The 14,368-nt window shown below is 47.4% G+C and overlaps 1 protein-coding gene across 6 annotated transcripts in view; it reads right to left on the minus strand.

Annotated features, from left to right (window-relative positions):
- The window catches only part of kiaa1109 (KIAA1109 ortholog), a 41,407-nt gene that overhangs the window by 8,785 nt on the left and 18,254 nt on the right, over window positions 1-14,368 (minus strand). For 2 of the 6 annotated variants that reach the window (XM_053844700.1, XM_053844701.1), the window contains exons 35-70: window positions 14,223-14,350; window positions 13,956-14,149; window positions 13,687-13,881; window positions 13,408-13,619; window positions 13,149-13,300; window positions 12,606-12,756; window positions 12,392-12,544; window positions 12,084-12,324; window positions 11,665-11,813; window positions 11,373-11,604; window positions 11,097-11,246; window positions 10,438-10,622; window positions 10,189-10,364; window positions 9,415-9,994; window positions 8,931-9,129; window positions 8,572-8,835; window positions 8,012-8,105; window positions 7,756-7,806; window positions 7,103-7,309; window positions 6,617-6,852; window positions 6,220-6,464; window positions 6,041-6,146; window positions 5,791-5,888; window positions 5,524-5,712; window positions 5,295-5,463; window positions 5,012-5,223; window positions 4,717-4,800; window positions 3,997-4,195; window positions 3,849-3,908; window positions 3,562-3,791; window positions 2,799-2,929; window positions 2,606-2,729; window positions 2,419-2,531; window positions 1,957-2,047; window positions 1,670-1,729; window positions 12-280 (exon numbers count right to left, since the gene is read on the minus strand). In XM_053844700.1, the coding sequence (XP_053700675.1) occupies window positions 12-280; window positions 1,670-1,729; window positions 1,957-2,047; window positions 2,419-2,531; window positions 2,606-2,729; window positions 2,799-2,929; window positions 3,562-3,791; window positions 3,849-3,908; window positions 3,997-4,195; window positions 4,717-4,800; window positions 5,012-5,223; window positions 5,295-5,463; window positions 5,524-5,712; window positions 5,791-5,888; window positions 6,041-6,146; window positions 6,220-6,464; window positions 6,617-6,852; window positions 7,103-7,309; window positions 7,756-7,806; window positions 8,012-8,105; window positions 8,572-8,835; window positions 8,931-9,129; window positions 9,415-9,994; window positions 10,189-10,364; window positions 10,438-10,622; window positions 11,097-11,246; window positions 11,373-11,604; window positions 11,665-11,813; window positions 12,084-12,324; window positions 12,392-12,544; window positions 12,606-12,756; window positions 13,149-13,300; window positions 13,408-13,619; window positions 13,687-13,881; window positions 13,956-14,149; window positions 14,223-14,350 (6,329 nt within the window). Of the gene's footprint in view, window positions 1-11; window positions 281-1,669; window positions 1,730-1,956; window positions 2,048-2,418; window positions 2,532-2,605; window positions 2,730-2,798; window positions 2,930-3,294; window positions 3,472-3,561; window positions 3,792-3,848; window positions 3,909-3,996; window positions 4,196-4,716; window positions 4,801-5,011; window positions 5,224-5,294; window positions 5,464-5,523; window positions 5,713-5,790; window positions 5,889-6,040; window positions 6,147-6,219; window positions 6,465-6,616; window positions 6,853-7,102; window positions 7,310-7,755; window positions 7,807-8,011; window positions 8,106-8,571; window positions 8,836-8,930; window positions 9,130-9,414; window positions 9,995-10,188; window positions 10,365-10,437; window positions 10,623-11,096; window positions 11,247-11,372; window positions 11,605-11,664; window positions 11,814-12,083; window positions 12,325-12,391; window positions 12,545-12,605; window positions 12,757-13,148; window positions 13,301-13,407; window positions 13,620-13,686; window positions 13,882-13,955; window positions 14,150-14,222; window positions 14,351-14,368 lie in introns of all 6 variants that reach the window. The other 4 variants (XM_053844703.1, XM_053844704.1, XM_053844699.1 and 1 more) reach the window with 3 other exon arrangements.

Raw genomic sequence — 14,368 nt, forward strand, 5'->3', positions numbered from 1 at the left:
AATATACTCACAAAGGTCTCCGATAGCTTAGCGGCCTCTCGCGTTCAAACTCATCCTCCTTCTCAGAGTCTTCAGAGGAGGACGAGGACAGGTCGTCTCGCCTCAAGTCGTCATGCTGGAAGGGAATGGCAGGTGAGAAGACAGCGGGTGTGCCGGGCGAACTGAACACTGAGTGCCGGTCCTCAAGGACAGACGGAGAATGAGGATGGAGATGAGGATGAGGATGGGAGGGCTCGTCGACGGTGACAGACAACAGGTCCCCGTCTGTCTCCTCGGGAAACTTCAGGGAAGCAGAGAGAGTCAAACTCAGGAGTGATTTGATGTCAAAGGGAAAATGGTGCTTCCTTTTCAGAAAGGCATCAGCACAGTGATCCAGAAGGTGTTGATGCCTTGAGGAGGAAATGAAACTCATAAAGAGGCTGTGATCTGTAGTTCTGACTGGGACATATCAATCATACGAGGTGCTGAGTCTTTGATGAGGCAACGTCGCATCACTTTCTATCCCAATTCGGACTCAGTCAGAAGACAGAAGACGACCGGAAATTGTGAGGTCATGCACTTACCGTAGGACACACGAATGAGGATGACATGACACCCCGCATGGAGACAAGATGAACCACTCCAAAGATATAAGACGCCCCAGCAAGAGGAGTTAAATTAGCAAAAGGAAGGACAGCCTGAACCCAAACGCAGCCGTGGAGAGCAATTCTCAGGAATGTGTCTTTTCTATTAACCGGAACAAGTCTCAGCACAGAAGTCTTATCATGCATCAGCAAGACGGAAACAGGATGATTCAGGGTTGAAAAAAAACCAGGACTAAACAAATCCCTTTCCGACTCTAATTTAAATTAGATCAACACTAGAATCACATGCGATCTGCTGGTGATACTGTTAATCTGCTACAAAGCAATTCCACGACACCTGAAAAAAAGGTGATCATCTATCTAATATTGGATTGGAAGTTGGAAGTTATCTTCTCTTTGAATCTTCCCCAAAAAGCACCGTAATGTTACCCACAGTTGCATCACAGGGGCAGCAGTAAAGCTAAACTTGAACTTGTTCCAATGACTCAGATTAAAAAGTTCTGCAATAGGGCCACCAGGTTCAGTAACTTAAGGTGTACGTTGTTAAATAAGTGGAATGCTTCGGAACAATTGGTACCTCAGAAGGACAGCATTTATAACCAGCAGTGTAGCACCCCTGTACGAGACTCGCCACAAGACTAATAGTATGCGCATTTAGATGATCTTAGGTGAAGTTCCAGGTCATTATCAGGCCAGAATTTTGAATAAAATGTCCTTGATATTAGTGATTTTCACCGAAACCTGAGGAGTATTTATGCAATTCCATTCCATTCTTTGTAGGGAATCCAGAAGTTATGAAAAACAAAAGATCTTTGTGATCTCCAGGTAGATCATTATATACTCCTGGACCTCTGATCTCAACGCAGCGCACAGCAAACATTATTTGAAGTGGGAAAACAATGCCGGATTTTCAGCCTTGTAGCCATAACAACAGAGTCCTCCCGAATAAAGTCCTTAATCATCATGTTAGAGTTTAGTACCACCAAAGTCCACCCTGCATTAGAGAAGTTAATTCAGAGGAGAAGAAGCAGCAGACGTATTTGCTGGTTGGATCACAGCATGATTTGGATTATTTTTCTGTATACCTTAAACACCTCTCCGGGACTAGCAGGTGCGAATGCAGACTCCAAAGCCTGATTATTCATCTTCAATTAAACACAAGAATTAAGACAAGGCCCATCAACAGTGGCAACTTTTTATGAGCTCTTGATGAACAGGAAGTGAGCAATGAAAATCTACTTTTTAAAGCACTTCACAACTATATTTGTCTTTTTAAGAGATTTGAATGTCGTGTCATTAATCCTGCGACGACACGATTGAATTTCAATTCATATAAACTCTTCAGCTTTCACACAGGTTATTAAATATTTACCGGATCCTGGATGTTGAAGGTGACTCGAGGTCCAGGAGAGGACGCATCCACCCGGATGTCTGGGAAGTCCTCGACATCTCCTAATCTAGAACTACAAGCAGGACATAAAAAAAAGACATGAATCGATCAGTAAAATAAAAAATATACGTTCTCAAGGGTGATTTAGCATCAGAGGTGCAGCAAGATGGCGCTGTTGGATGGATGAATGAATGAGGAGTGGCGTCCGGAATGTTTGCGGGTGGGAGTAAAGCAGCAGCAGATAGCAAAAGTAGTCAGTCTTTAAACATTAACTTAAATTTTGTTGTTTAGATATAACTGATCTTTATTGAATTTGATCTTGTAGCAAAGTCAATTTGGTTTCTAGTCCACAAATGAGAATGAGATATGAGAATGAACATTCCTATTTTAGATTAAAGAAATTGATTTAACTGCTTCACATTAAGACAAGATATTTTTATTCACCTCTGTCTGTCCATCCTCTTCAGCGGGGGTCGACCTGCTGCCGCTGAGATGCTTTTAGAGCGGTTGTAACTTGGTTTGTAGCCCAGACCCCACTTGTCCTTAAGTGAAGCCGCCTGGGAGATCAGAGAGAAAAGGGGCTGAGTTGGGATTTGGCACCGGAGAGGGAGATGACTGGGTGAGAGGTTACCCTCATGCTGGAGCGCCGCAGCTTCTTCCTGACGTCTCGCCTGATGTCGTTGACTGCGACAGACTCGAGCTGCTGGTAGCGCTGGATCTCCTGGTTGATGGTTCCTTCGCTGGCGCCCAGTTTCCTGAATTGAAAAAAGTAAACTTTATCTTGTTCATGCTTCAAAACTGATTCAAAAGTGCCAGAATCCTACTTGAGGTCATCGATGACCTTCGCCTGCTCGTTTAGCTCCCGGATGTCCACTACCCGCTTGGTGAACTTCCTCCCGCGAGCGTCCAGCACCTGGTTTCCCATCACCAGCTGCCTTCGAGGGTCAATTGTCTCCTGAAATGTAACAGGTGGGAAAATGTTAATGGTCTGAGATCTTTTCTAAATTTGATGAAAATGCGACAGAATTTGTTTGATTCAAAAGTGTGTTAATGAATTATTGTTGGCGTTGGGTTAATGGAGTTCACACAAGTGGAGACACCACCACCATCACCGGTGCACTTACAGAGCACAGTGCAATTCATTTCCACCGTAATCGAAGTGAACTGAGGTCAGTGAAAGCAAATGCAAAGCAAAACTACTCAAACGCCAGTGTTGCTCAGCATTTAAGAATCCACAACCGTCAACGGAAGGTCACTGAGAGCAACTGCAGACTTGATTCCGTCAGCCCCAAGAAGTTCACACTATGGCGTGCTACATACGCAGGCCCAGGAGACGGGTCTTTGGGCCCTGGCACTGCCCGCTCTGAGGCGAGGTGAGGAACAGTTTGAGTAGTCGGGCGAGACAGACACACTCTGAGGCCTGGGGCTGAGGCCCAGAATGTGGTTTACCAGACGCTTCCTCAAGGTCAGACGGGGGCTAAACTGGGTCTCTGGACTCTGCAAACAATGGAGGGCGGCTGACCTGCTGAGGTTCTGTTTAACATCCTACATTACAAGAAAACAAGCAGGACTTTGTGAGAGCGATACCATGTGGATGGTGGGCGACATGCTGTCCGGTTCGTCCTCGTCCGAGAGGTCAGCTATGGTGACTGAGTTCAGGTCGGCGATGTCGTCTATGTCTTCCTCGCCTGTCAGCGACGTCAGGGTGTTGCCAAGAGCATTGAGGCGCTTGCCGATGTTTGGATCCATGTGAACATCGATGCCGCACATCTTCCAGAGCACGTTGAGAGTCCAGGTGCCGGCGCTGCTGCTCTCAGCTAGCAACAAAGAAGCTCAAAAACTTGGCCTTTAATGAGACAAGGTGAAGAACTTACCAGCAGATGGCTGCCTTGTCGTCCTGGAGCAAACTTCATAAGTGCCGTCCGGAACGATACCTGCAGACAGAATGTGTGTTACTCACGCTCCAAAGCATCCTTTGGTAATTCACTTCAGCTTCAAATTTAGTTGGTAAATTCCCCTCACAGGCATTCATGACGAGGTCGCCCCTGATCTCCGGCTTCCAGTCGTCCCAGGACGTCTCGAACCCCTCGGCGAAGCGGATGCAGAAGTTCTTGAAGTGTCCTTTGCTCACCAGTGACTCAGAGGAGCAGGCAGTGATCAGTGTGCTCTCGATGGTCAGAACCAGGGCTGAGCCGGTGTCGAAATCGATGCTGTGGTTTGTCTGCCATCAAAGAAGGAGAATTGATGATGTGTTTTTAGTGGCGAGAATAAAAAAGAAAAAAAAAAGAAAAACCCGTGTTCAAAAACAAAGCATGATTATGAAGAAACACTTCACTCTGCAGAGTGTTTGGGTAAATAACAAGGGAATTTTGTGTCATCAGATCTGGACTGCAGAGTGGAATGTTGTCGGTCTCACTAGATTCAAGAACAGAAACAGATTTTCACTCAAACTTGTCTGATTGTCACCCCAAACACCGAGAACTAATCAGAGAGCAAAACCCAAACAAGATATTTTGGAGGTTATTTTGACAGCAACATGCAGTTTGATGACAGATTGCCCTCAGGATACAAACTGTTATGCGCTCTTGCGAGCATTCCAGAATCACACACCCACCAGAACCAGCTCGGTTAGTTTGAGCAGATTCACGGTGGCGTCATCGCTTCACACACAGCCCATCGATAGATAAGTCATGGTACCACAACAAACCATCACAAGAGGTGATTAAATGAATCTTTGGTTACTTTTCCTGCACTTTTTTGCTGGCCCACTGACGTGGCGGCCCCAGCCTCGGTTTTGGTGCCATCTGTAGGTGGACCTTGTCCTCTCTACGGAAATAAGTGTGAAATAACAGCCAGTGTTGTCTCCAGAGTAATTGTGAAAGCGTAGACAACAACAACACTCATGGCATTTTCACTGGCTTTTGCTTTTCTTCCCCCGAAGAGTGACTGGTCGGGGAAAGTACCTTCTGTGATATACAAGGCTAAGTAATGGCAGAAATTGGAATCAACGCTGAGTAAAGTGAAAGTGGTCTTCTACCTGGGAGGTGTTGGTAATGGGCAGGCAGATGCCCAGGTCGTTGACGGTCAGTTGGAGGAAGAGTGTGCTGAAAGCCTGGGCGGAGGTCTGTTGGATGCCTGGAAGCTTGTCCACCACCTCCTTGGTGGCCACGTGGATGTCCTTGTTAAGCGCCATTCGTTGCTCATTCCAGTTGTCGTACGCAGCCTTGTAGTTCAGCCAGAAGAGCACAGCTGCGTGGGGACACAGATGTTTACATGGTTAGCATATCTTTATTGGCTGCAAAAAGACAAAGGTGTGAAACCTCGGTCAAAGGCCACTGGCTGTGCGAAGACGATCGGTCTGTTGAGCGTGATGAGCACTGCCTCCTTGTCGGATGATCCACTGATCTCCTCCTGCAAAGCGTTCCTCAGACCAATCCGTGTCCTGAAGTATGCCACCTGGTGGAAGTCCGAGCCAGCCTCTTCATAAACCTACAAAAGGAACCGAGGTCAGACCTAAATGGGCACACGCTTTTATTTGGTTAGCCATACCTGGTGCTTGACGATTTGCCCCAGAGCTAGGTTGAGGTCCACTTGACACTTCCCGAACAGTTTGAGGTAACTGCTGCTCCCGCCGGGCTGAGCTTTGCACTGAATCCTATTGGACAGCTCCAGTTCAATCAAGCCGGTCTCAAAACGTACGGCCCGCATGGACGGAGTGGTTGCGGTCATTTGGATTCCCTGAGGAGAAAAAAAGACATAACCTCGAGATCTGATCTGGACGGAAGTGACAGTGACGCAGCACTCAGTACTTGGTACCTTGAACATGAGGCTCAGTGAATACAGCAGGATTTTGGGTTTGTCTGCATCTGTTGATGTGTCATGCTCGTTCCACAGCGGGATGGGCTGCTCACCACCTGCAGGGACAGGAAATTCTGACGTTAGGACTATCGCACACGCTAATAAACTACTATCATTAACTACTGATGGCAAAATCAACACATACACCTAAATATTGTGTGTAACATTTTTAGAGCTGTTGGAAAGAGCAAACTAAATCCCAAGCTACCTGAAACCTTCTGGATGACCTCATTGACTTCTTTCATGAAAACCTTTTGCAGGAATACAAGGTGGTTGAGAAGATCGGTGGTCAGGTTGTGCTCAAAAGACCCGATCTGACACAAGAGGGGAGAAGTTTTAGACCAACGAGTGAGTGTCTGAGCAGCAGAAGGAAAGGAGCAGTCTCACCTCAGCCACGCATCGTAGATAGTTTCCTTGGAGGTAGTTTCCCTGCTTGGCTGGGAAATCATCGGGAGCCCAGCCTTGGTCCGAGTGGCTCTCGTGGTCCTCCATGATGTACTCGCCTGACATGGTGACCGGGGGAAGGGTGAGACTAGCCGAGGGCGGCATGGTGGACATGTCCACGGGAGACACTTTGGACTGGAAGCAGAGCTTGTGGTTCGGCAGCTCGAAGGTGAAACTGGTTTGAGCACCTGAAAATTGACATCAAACATCTTTTATCTCAACAATACTTTAACAGTTGATTATTTTTATTTATTAAAATAAACATTTTGGGAAAAATGATTTATGTTAGTATTTGCTTTTTATCATAACTTCCACACAACACCGCCTCTTATGAGCCCACCTGTCATGCCGTGGCTCTTCATTCGCCCCATCTTGTACTCAGCTTTAAGTGAGGGCAGCAGGGCAGCCCCGATGGTGATGCCATCCATCATGGCACTGAACTTGAGGACGATGGGCTTCTTCTCCAGACCTTCGGGCAGCTGAGGGAACTCGTTGGCCTCCACCGGAGTCTGATTGATGCTGGGCGCTTTGTCTGAGGGCTGCGGGGTGGGCGTGTCTTCCCTGTTGGGTGGTTGACTGCAGGAGGAGACGATTACCTGTCACTTTCAAAATCACTCTCCACATTGAATTTGATGAACAACAGAGGGAGGATTTAGCATAGAAACCTAATAGGGCTGGAGCCAGCAGGTTAGTTTGTGGTATTACATGACCCAAAACTGAGTCATTTGTTAAGAAAATGGTCACTTAAAGCACTCTCTAAACATTACTAGCTACTCCTTAGTGTACATTTTAAAGTCCATATAAACAACATTCAGAACAAACGTACACATTGGAAGGCTGTCGAATGAGGTCTGAGATCTGTTTGGAGAGCTGGTGGGAGCTGCGGACCATCATGCTGTGCAGAGTGGCTGGGTGTTGGGGGATGTTGATCATGATGGCTCCCACTTTGAAGACGGCGGCGTTGTTGGTCTTCAGGCCACGCTGGGCACTGTACAGGGCCTGAGACTTGGCGATGTTGCATTTCACCACAGTTCTGCAACACAAGCAGAAGTAATCAAGGCTCTGGAAAGTTTTATTTGGCTTCAGGCGACGAGCACGTATGATGGAGTGGCAATGAAACATCCTGGATCATGGCTGAGGGACATGGGCGGAATGAACCGGCATGGAGCTGACAGGTGAAAAATGTTCACCACGAGTGAAGGAGGGGATGGATTTCACACCATAACAACCGAAATTCCACAATGAGTGAATTTTCCTCCAATGGGCTCCATTTGATACATGGAGTGTGTTTCATCTAGACTCTTGAGTAAAGAATCCTTGGTTTAAAATATCAGAAAGTACTTTTGATATTTTAAAGACACAACAGAAGAGATCACAGTTAATCTTTCAAAGAAATTACAGCTCATTGACAGAAGACAAATGGATAGATGAGTAGCTGTTGTGGTTCTGAAAGAATGAACAAAGTCTCTTATCACATACAGAAACTCTTGTTTAGCTGTGCTGGTGGGAGAAGTTGGGAAATCCTCCAGTCTATGCAAGATGTTAGAGAAAGACAAAGGAAGTAAAAGAGGAAGAAAAGCAGGAAAAAGAGTGTGAAACAGCAAGAAGTGAAAAAAAAAATCACTCAGACTTAGAAGTTAAATATAACAAAGACTGAGTGAGAACTATTTGACCAGTGAAATTGCTTCACTATATTAGTACAATATATTGCATGAGACGTGTGAAAGAAGCGTACTGGATATCAGGCGTTATTCCCTCCAGCAGAACAATGTTGACTCCTCCTATATGAGCTGAAGCGCAGGTTTCAGTCATTTTCTGGTGCAGGATATCTATGGAGAATATTGGAGACAAACAGCATTAAAGCATGGGGTTACACAACCAAGACTGATTCTTCGTCCACTTTATTTCAACAAAGTGCTGCCTTGGAGCCACATTTTCCACTTCTGGGATAGTAACTTCATATCCTCATTCATCATTAACCTGATTGGTTCTCTTCCTCTACACTGTCTCTCCTCTTCATAACCATCACTAAATTTGCCAGCAAACTTCTCCACGTGAGCCTGATACACTCCCTGAGTATCTTAATGGCTTCAATCTAGCTGCCACTCTGCTATCACAGATCGCCAGTGTTCCACTTCTGGCACAAGTAGTGTCTGTACCAATTAGACATTACGTTTAATGTGAGGCCCTACTTGAAAAACAGGAGCTCACAGGAAATCACCAAAGGGAGCAGGTAAAAGAATGCGTGTCTATAGGGCCTCTGATCATGTTGCAATCCCACCATACAAATCTCACCTTTCATCTTCTCCTTCAGAGTGAAACTTCCGTGGATCTTCTTCAGCTCGGCTTCCATGGTCAACCCACCAATGTCGGCTTCCAGGTGAGTGCGATTCACCATGCCAATGCCGAACACAATAAGGGTGACGTGGTGAGGCTCAGAGCTCACCAGGCTGCGACGCCGCCCGCCAGCACCGACCGGCTTGTTGGGCGTCGCTGGCTCCTGCTGCTCGTTCTCAAAGATCACTTTACATAGTGGCTCTGACTGTCGACGCACCGTTTCTACAGGAGACACGAATGAGACGTCATCATTTTTTAAACAATACTTGCAATTGTTTCTTTTTCTTTGGTCTCTATTTCATATTTTGACCTCCTACCTGGAAGGCAGTTCTCCGGGGAACTTTTCTCCAGGATGCCGGTGGGATCTGAGATGAGCGAGTAGAAGTTGAGAAGCTTGTACATGTTTTGCCAACATTCCGCTGACGGCTCGCTCTGCTCCGACACTGTGATGGAGTCCGAGTCGTCCATCTGGTTGGCCATGTGGTCGGCCACGTCACGGGAGCCTTTTCTCGACACCTGCGGGTTTAGTAAGAGAGTCTGTGTGATTACACACATATTAAATGCTGAGATGCAGATTGTCGGGTCAGCTGGGTCGATGAACAGCCGGGTGTTCTGGCCGCCTCAGCAACGGTGCTTCGTGATTACCAGTCAGATTAGCAATGACTCATTTCAACACACATTAATCTCAAAGATGCATTTGAGCTCGAAATTAATAAGTAATAACTGCAGTTCTGGTAGGAGTTTAACTAAATATAAAAATGACGCTGCCTTGAAATTCAGGATTGATGTTAGACCAAATACCTTAGATGTTCTTCTCTCTGAGCGTCCAAGTGAAGTGCGTCCTCTTGGCTCTCTTCTTCCCAATGTGTCCATGCCTGAAGGAGGTCCATTAGGTGGCAGCACACCAGACACCCCTCCACCTGATCCAGCTCCCATGCCTCTCTTGCTCTTCAGAGTTTGTGTCCCGCTGCGTGTTCCCCCATTGAGACTCCCCCGTGAGCTGCGACTGAAGTCAGATGACCTGAAATGGCGGTAAGGCCTGGCTTTGAAGGTGGGTGTCGGAGACGCGGAGCCCGCGGTGTAGCGGCTCAGCTTGATGTCGGTCTGAGTGGCCTTGATGTCGTCGATCATGGTGCTGAACTGGTGGATGAGACGGACCAGGGCCATGTCCACCCTCTGGCTAATGGACTGGCAGGCGGTGGTGAAGTCACAGTGGAAAGTGTTGTAGTGGCGGCGGTTGAGATCGTGGAAGGACAGTGGGGCGGCGGTGGGTCCCTGAGGCGCGCTGGTGGATTTCTCCATCACGACAGCATTCAGGCTGAAGGTCTCGATCAGCAGAGCAGGCTTGAACTCAAGAGGCGGGAGGTTCACCATGCCCTGCCTGCAGGTCCAGAGAGATTAGGGATTTAATTCGAGCGAACAACACAAACATTGAGGCAAAACACAACAACAACAGACACACACAAGCACAAACACCCAAACACCTCACACACAAAGACCATAATACAAAAAGTATAACCATAAAAGATAGCAATCAGACAAGACCCCTAAAGTTAGCACACAAATAAAATTCACCTTCTCGACCGTTTGTTCTTGCGCTCTTTTGTCGTGTCAGAGTCCACAATGTCGGCTCGTAGACACTCCAGGTTTCCAGAGAATGACAGGTGCTCTCCGAAATACATCTTGTAACTAAGCGGCGTGGTGTCCTGAGCCTGGATGCCGGTGTAGCTCAGCAACGGCTTGAAAACAACCTGAGAAAGAGAAAGATAGAAATTTAGGACTAAGAAGCCTTTTACTGAGAACACCAGGTGCTACTCGTCACACCTGAGCATCAGCCAGCTGAACCGCTGCAGGACACTGGTTCCCCTCTTCGATGTCGGCCAAGTCGTCCTGGCTGGTGCTGTGCTGGGAATGTTGAGACTGCGTCCCATCAAGAGTGTTCTGGTCGCTGGAGAGCACTGTGTTGAAGTCGGAGGCCGAGGGGATGGTGGGGAGGTTACATGTCCCACCTGAGGACACGCCACTTTTTATTTTACTTCACTACATTACTTCACATCACTACACTGACAGAGAATAAAAGGAAGCCGAGGGTAATGGTGAATCTACTCTGGGGTACATTCATGTTTTGAAAAATGAGGATTTAAACTGAACCTTACATGGCACAATACACCTTTCTTGAATTTCACTTTTAATGGCTTGCACTGTGACAAAACATAAACTACCAATGCTACCAATCATCTACCATGGGAAACCGAGAGCTAGGTCGCTAGCTAAAAAGGGGACCTAAACAGACCACTAAACTTTATCAGCAGCACAACACCGAAACATTCCCTGACCTCCATCTGGACTGTGAATGCTCGACAACGAATGGTAGCGATAATCGTTGCCTGGAGAATCCAGTGAGTCTTTAAGGGCAGCATTAGAAGTTTTTAAGGTCAAAAAGTGGAGGCCATAACAAAACATGATGATCAATCAGGACTGACCTGTCTGCAGGCTGTTATGCTGGGAGCGGTTCACGGGGGAATCCTGCACGGCAGTGCTGCCTCTGTTGCCCACGGCGTTGGACATCCAGTTGTAAAAGCTCACGGAGGACGGCTCAGACAGCAGTGGGTGCTCGGTCAGCATGTCTGTCCCTGAAAGAAAGATAATTATGAGCAAGCACAGCTTCATGCTTCTGAACACAAAATATACTGCTTAGTAGCTACGACCTTGAACGCATAAATAAAAAAAGACAAGAGACTTCATTAAAATAAAATGACCTGTGCGTGTGAGCGAGCTGCTTTTGGCGGCTGTGGCCCCAGACGGCTGGGTCCTCTGTGGCGTTCCTTCCAGCAGGTTGTGAAGACTGCGAAAGCTTCCGGTCAGGTTGCTAAGCAGACTCTCTTTCCTGGGACTGTCCTTCGCAGGGAGCCCGCCGCGACTCACATGTGCAGGCGAGTCGGCCGCTGTGTCGCCGCTGGTGTAGCTCAGAGACTGGTAGGGATGGGAGCCCTGAGGAGGACAGACAGACATTATAGCGTGTTCAGTGCCATAGAGCGGCAGCTTTCTTACCTTAATCCTCAGCGCGGACTCGTGCTGGGTGTGAGATTTGGAGAGTTTCCTCATGATCTCGACTCCGCTGACCGGGCCAGACGTAGCCTCTTTTGGTGGGGGGCGGCTGGATGCTCCCTCCAACAGCATGGTGTGTTCGCTCACTGTGGCTTCAAACAATGACATCAAATAAAACTCCAGGAAGATATGAGTCACGCCAACAAATCCACACCGCCTAATCAATAATGTTAACATATTAAACGAAAACTATCAGGCAGTTGTTGCTGGAGTCGACCAACAGCTCAATTTGTGGTGTCCAGCTAAAGAGCTAGTAAAAACTCTTTGAAAGGCAGGAGAAAAATGGAGGTCCGTCCTTCAGTGAGTTACTGCTTCAGTGTCATTATACATTGGGCTCGAGTTATTCTGACTTCTTGTCCCACCTGCGTCATATTCAAATTCCGCTCCGTCAGCACTGGTGTCGCTCTGCAATGCAGCACCGTTGTCCAGGCCCAGGATGGTCTCAGCCAAGTTCAGCGTGGGCTCTTTGGGTTTGGCGAGCTGATTCGGCCGCATCAGTCCGATGGCTTTGAAGCCCTGGGTGACGACGATGAATTTCATCCACTGTCTGGCGAGAGCCACCAGACCTTTTTTGAGAGTGACAAGGGCTGGGACACCGTCGTTCTGCCAAGAGAAGGGAGTGCTGACTGGGAAGCACTTTAAGTGATTGAGAGATGCTGGAGATACGAACCATGGTGGCCTCCTCGATGACAGAGTAGTCCGCCTGCTGCAGGTATCGGTGCAGGATGTTACAGAGCATACAGGACGGGTTCTCGTGGAGATATCGGGCTCGCTTGGTCACACGGTTGTACTTGCTCCGGATCGGTATATGGATGCTCTTTTTCTGTGAGAGAGGAGGAGTTAACACAAATTCAGGTTGAAATTCTCACATGTAGACTGCTGACCTCCAGGGCTTCCGTCATGATGCATCCCATGACCGCGCACACTCTCAGTGTGCCTTCCATGTCCAGTTTGCGAAGAGATGACTTGAGCTGGTCGATGGGAACTAGCCAGGCACCGATGGCTGGGGTGGCAGTGCTCAGGAGATTCAACTGCCTGTAAGTGCGACCCAAAAACAAAACACACTTCATAAATTTGTATTTTAGCAGCATCACTCAAGAAAACACAATAAAACATTTCCAAAAGGCAGATAAAAGGCAGCTAAATAATGAAGGACTATATTCCAAATGGATGGAAGTACAAGTGATGTGAATTCATGATGCCGTAATGAATAAAAATTGTCAGATAATTAATTGAACAAAAGCAAGAGCACGACTGCCAAGAAAGTAATATTATCACAAAAAGTCAGACTCTGAGCCAAAAAGCACTTAAGAGCAAGTAAAGAAAATGCTGAACCCTCAAATAAGTTCCACTTCAATTTGCTGCACTTCAAGTTAGAAGACATTCACGGTTTAAACAAGATCGATGACCACTTGGATCCTTTTTACCTGGAGATGGCCTGCGAAGGGGAGCGTACGTTGGTGGGTGCAGCAAAACTGAACCAGATCTCCCTGATGGTGAGCTTCATGCTGCTGGAGTCCGGTGGAGGTGGCATGAGAGGGAGGTCTTTCTTCAGGTCGTCCGATTCCACACCTTCATCCTGCAGAGCGGACACACAGGAATAATTCCATTTTCACAACAATCCTTGATGAAATGTTGACAACACATCCACATTGAACAATCATCACTTTGGCCTCTGGTTCTTACTTGATCGTCAGAGTCAGAATGTTCATTGGCATCATCGGAGGGGCTGGCATCATCGTGAGACAGGTTATCGTCTGAAACGTCTGTGCTGTAGCCACTGCCTGTTTTTGAGCTGGAGGACCCATTCGATTTGGATGTGCCGTTCTTCCCCCCGGCGTCAGAGCGGCCCATCACCCCAAAGGCATTGTAAAGCAAAGCTCCAGACTGTCGGCCACCTGGAATAGCATATATAAGAATTAGAGATATAAAAAAACTGTCACAGAGGGTTTGGGAAAACTTTACCTTTTACTGTGAGGTTCTCAATCCCACATTCAAACATAATCCAGCCCCATTTCTCCAGAAAGGAGCGTCCCAGATCGCCTGATGTTGCTGTGCTATCTGTCTCATCCACCATTGAAAACTCCTCCATTTCCTCCAGCCCAAACAGAACTTTGGACTTTTCGAAGGGGATGGCAGTGATGGCACACGTGCCGATGTCTGAAAAGGATGAAAAAAAAGGGAGACTTAATAATGTCGATCAACTTCTTAACAGTGCCAAAGGAAGAACTGACCAGTGGAGTCCAGGCCTCTCAGCTGACTGTGGATGCGGTGGATGTTCAATCTTGCGGCTATTTCTTTGCCTTTCTCAATGCCAGCGTTGGACCGCAGCGAGCCGGAAGACTGAGGCTGCATCTTGTTGGCGGAGGCGTCCATCACAGAAGGACGACCGTGTTCGGTGGTGTTTGGATTTTCCTCCACGATACCCCTGGAGAGAAAGTAGTAAACATACATTGAGTTCCAAGAATTGAATAATCATGTTTTATTATTCAAAACATTACCTGTTCATCCTGAACTGAGTGGCGATCCTGTCGAAGCACAGCGCAACCAGAGAAACATGCGTGACGGTTTTATTGGAACAGGATGGAGACCCCTCTTCTACAGAGGCCTGCAGGAGGCAAAGGTTCACCTGGGGGGGGGAATTGAG

The sequence above is a fragment of the Synchiropus splendidus genome, chromosome 16, assembly GCF_027744825.2.
Source record: "Synchiropus splendidus isolate RoL2022-P1 chromosome 16, RoL_Sspl_1.0, whole genome shotgun sequence".
Lineage (NCBI taxonomy): Eukaryota > Metazoa > Chordata > Actinopteri > Syngnathiformes > Callionymidae > Synchiropus > Synchiropus splendidus.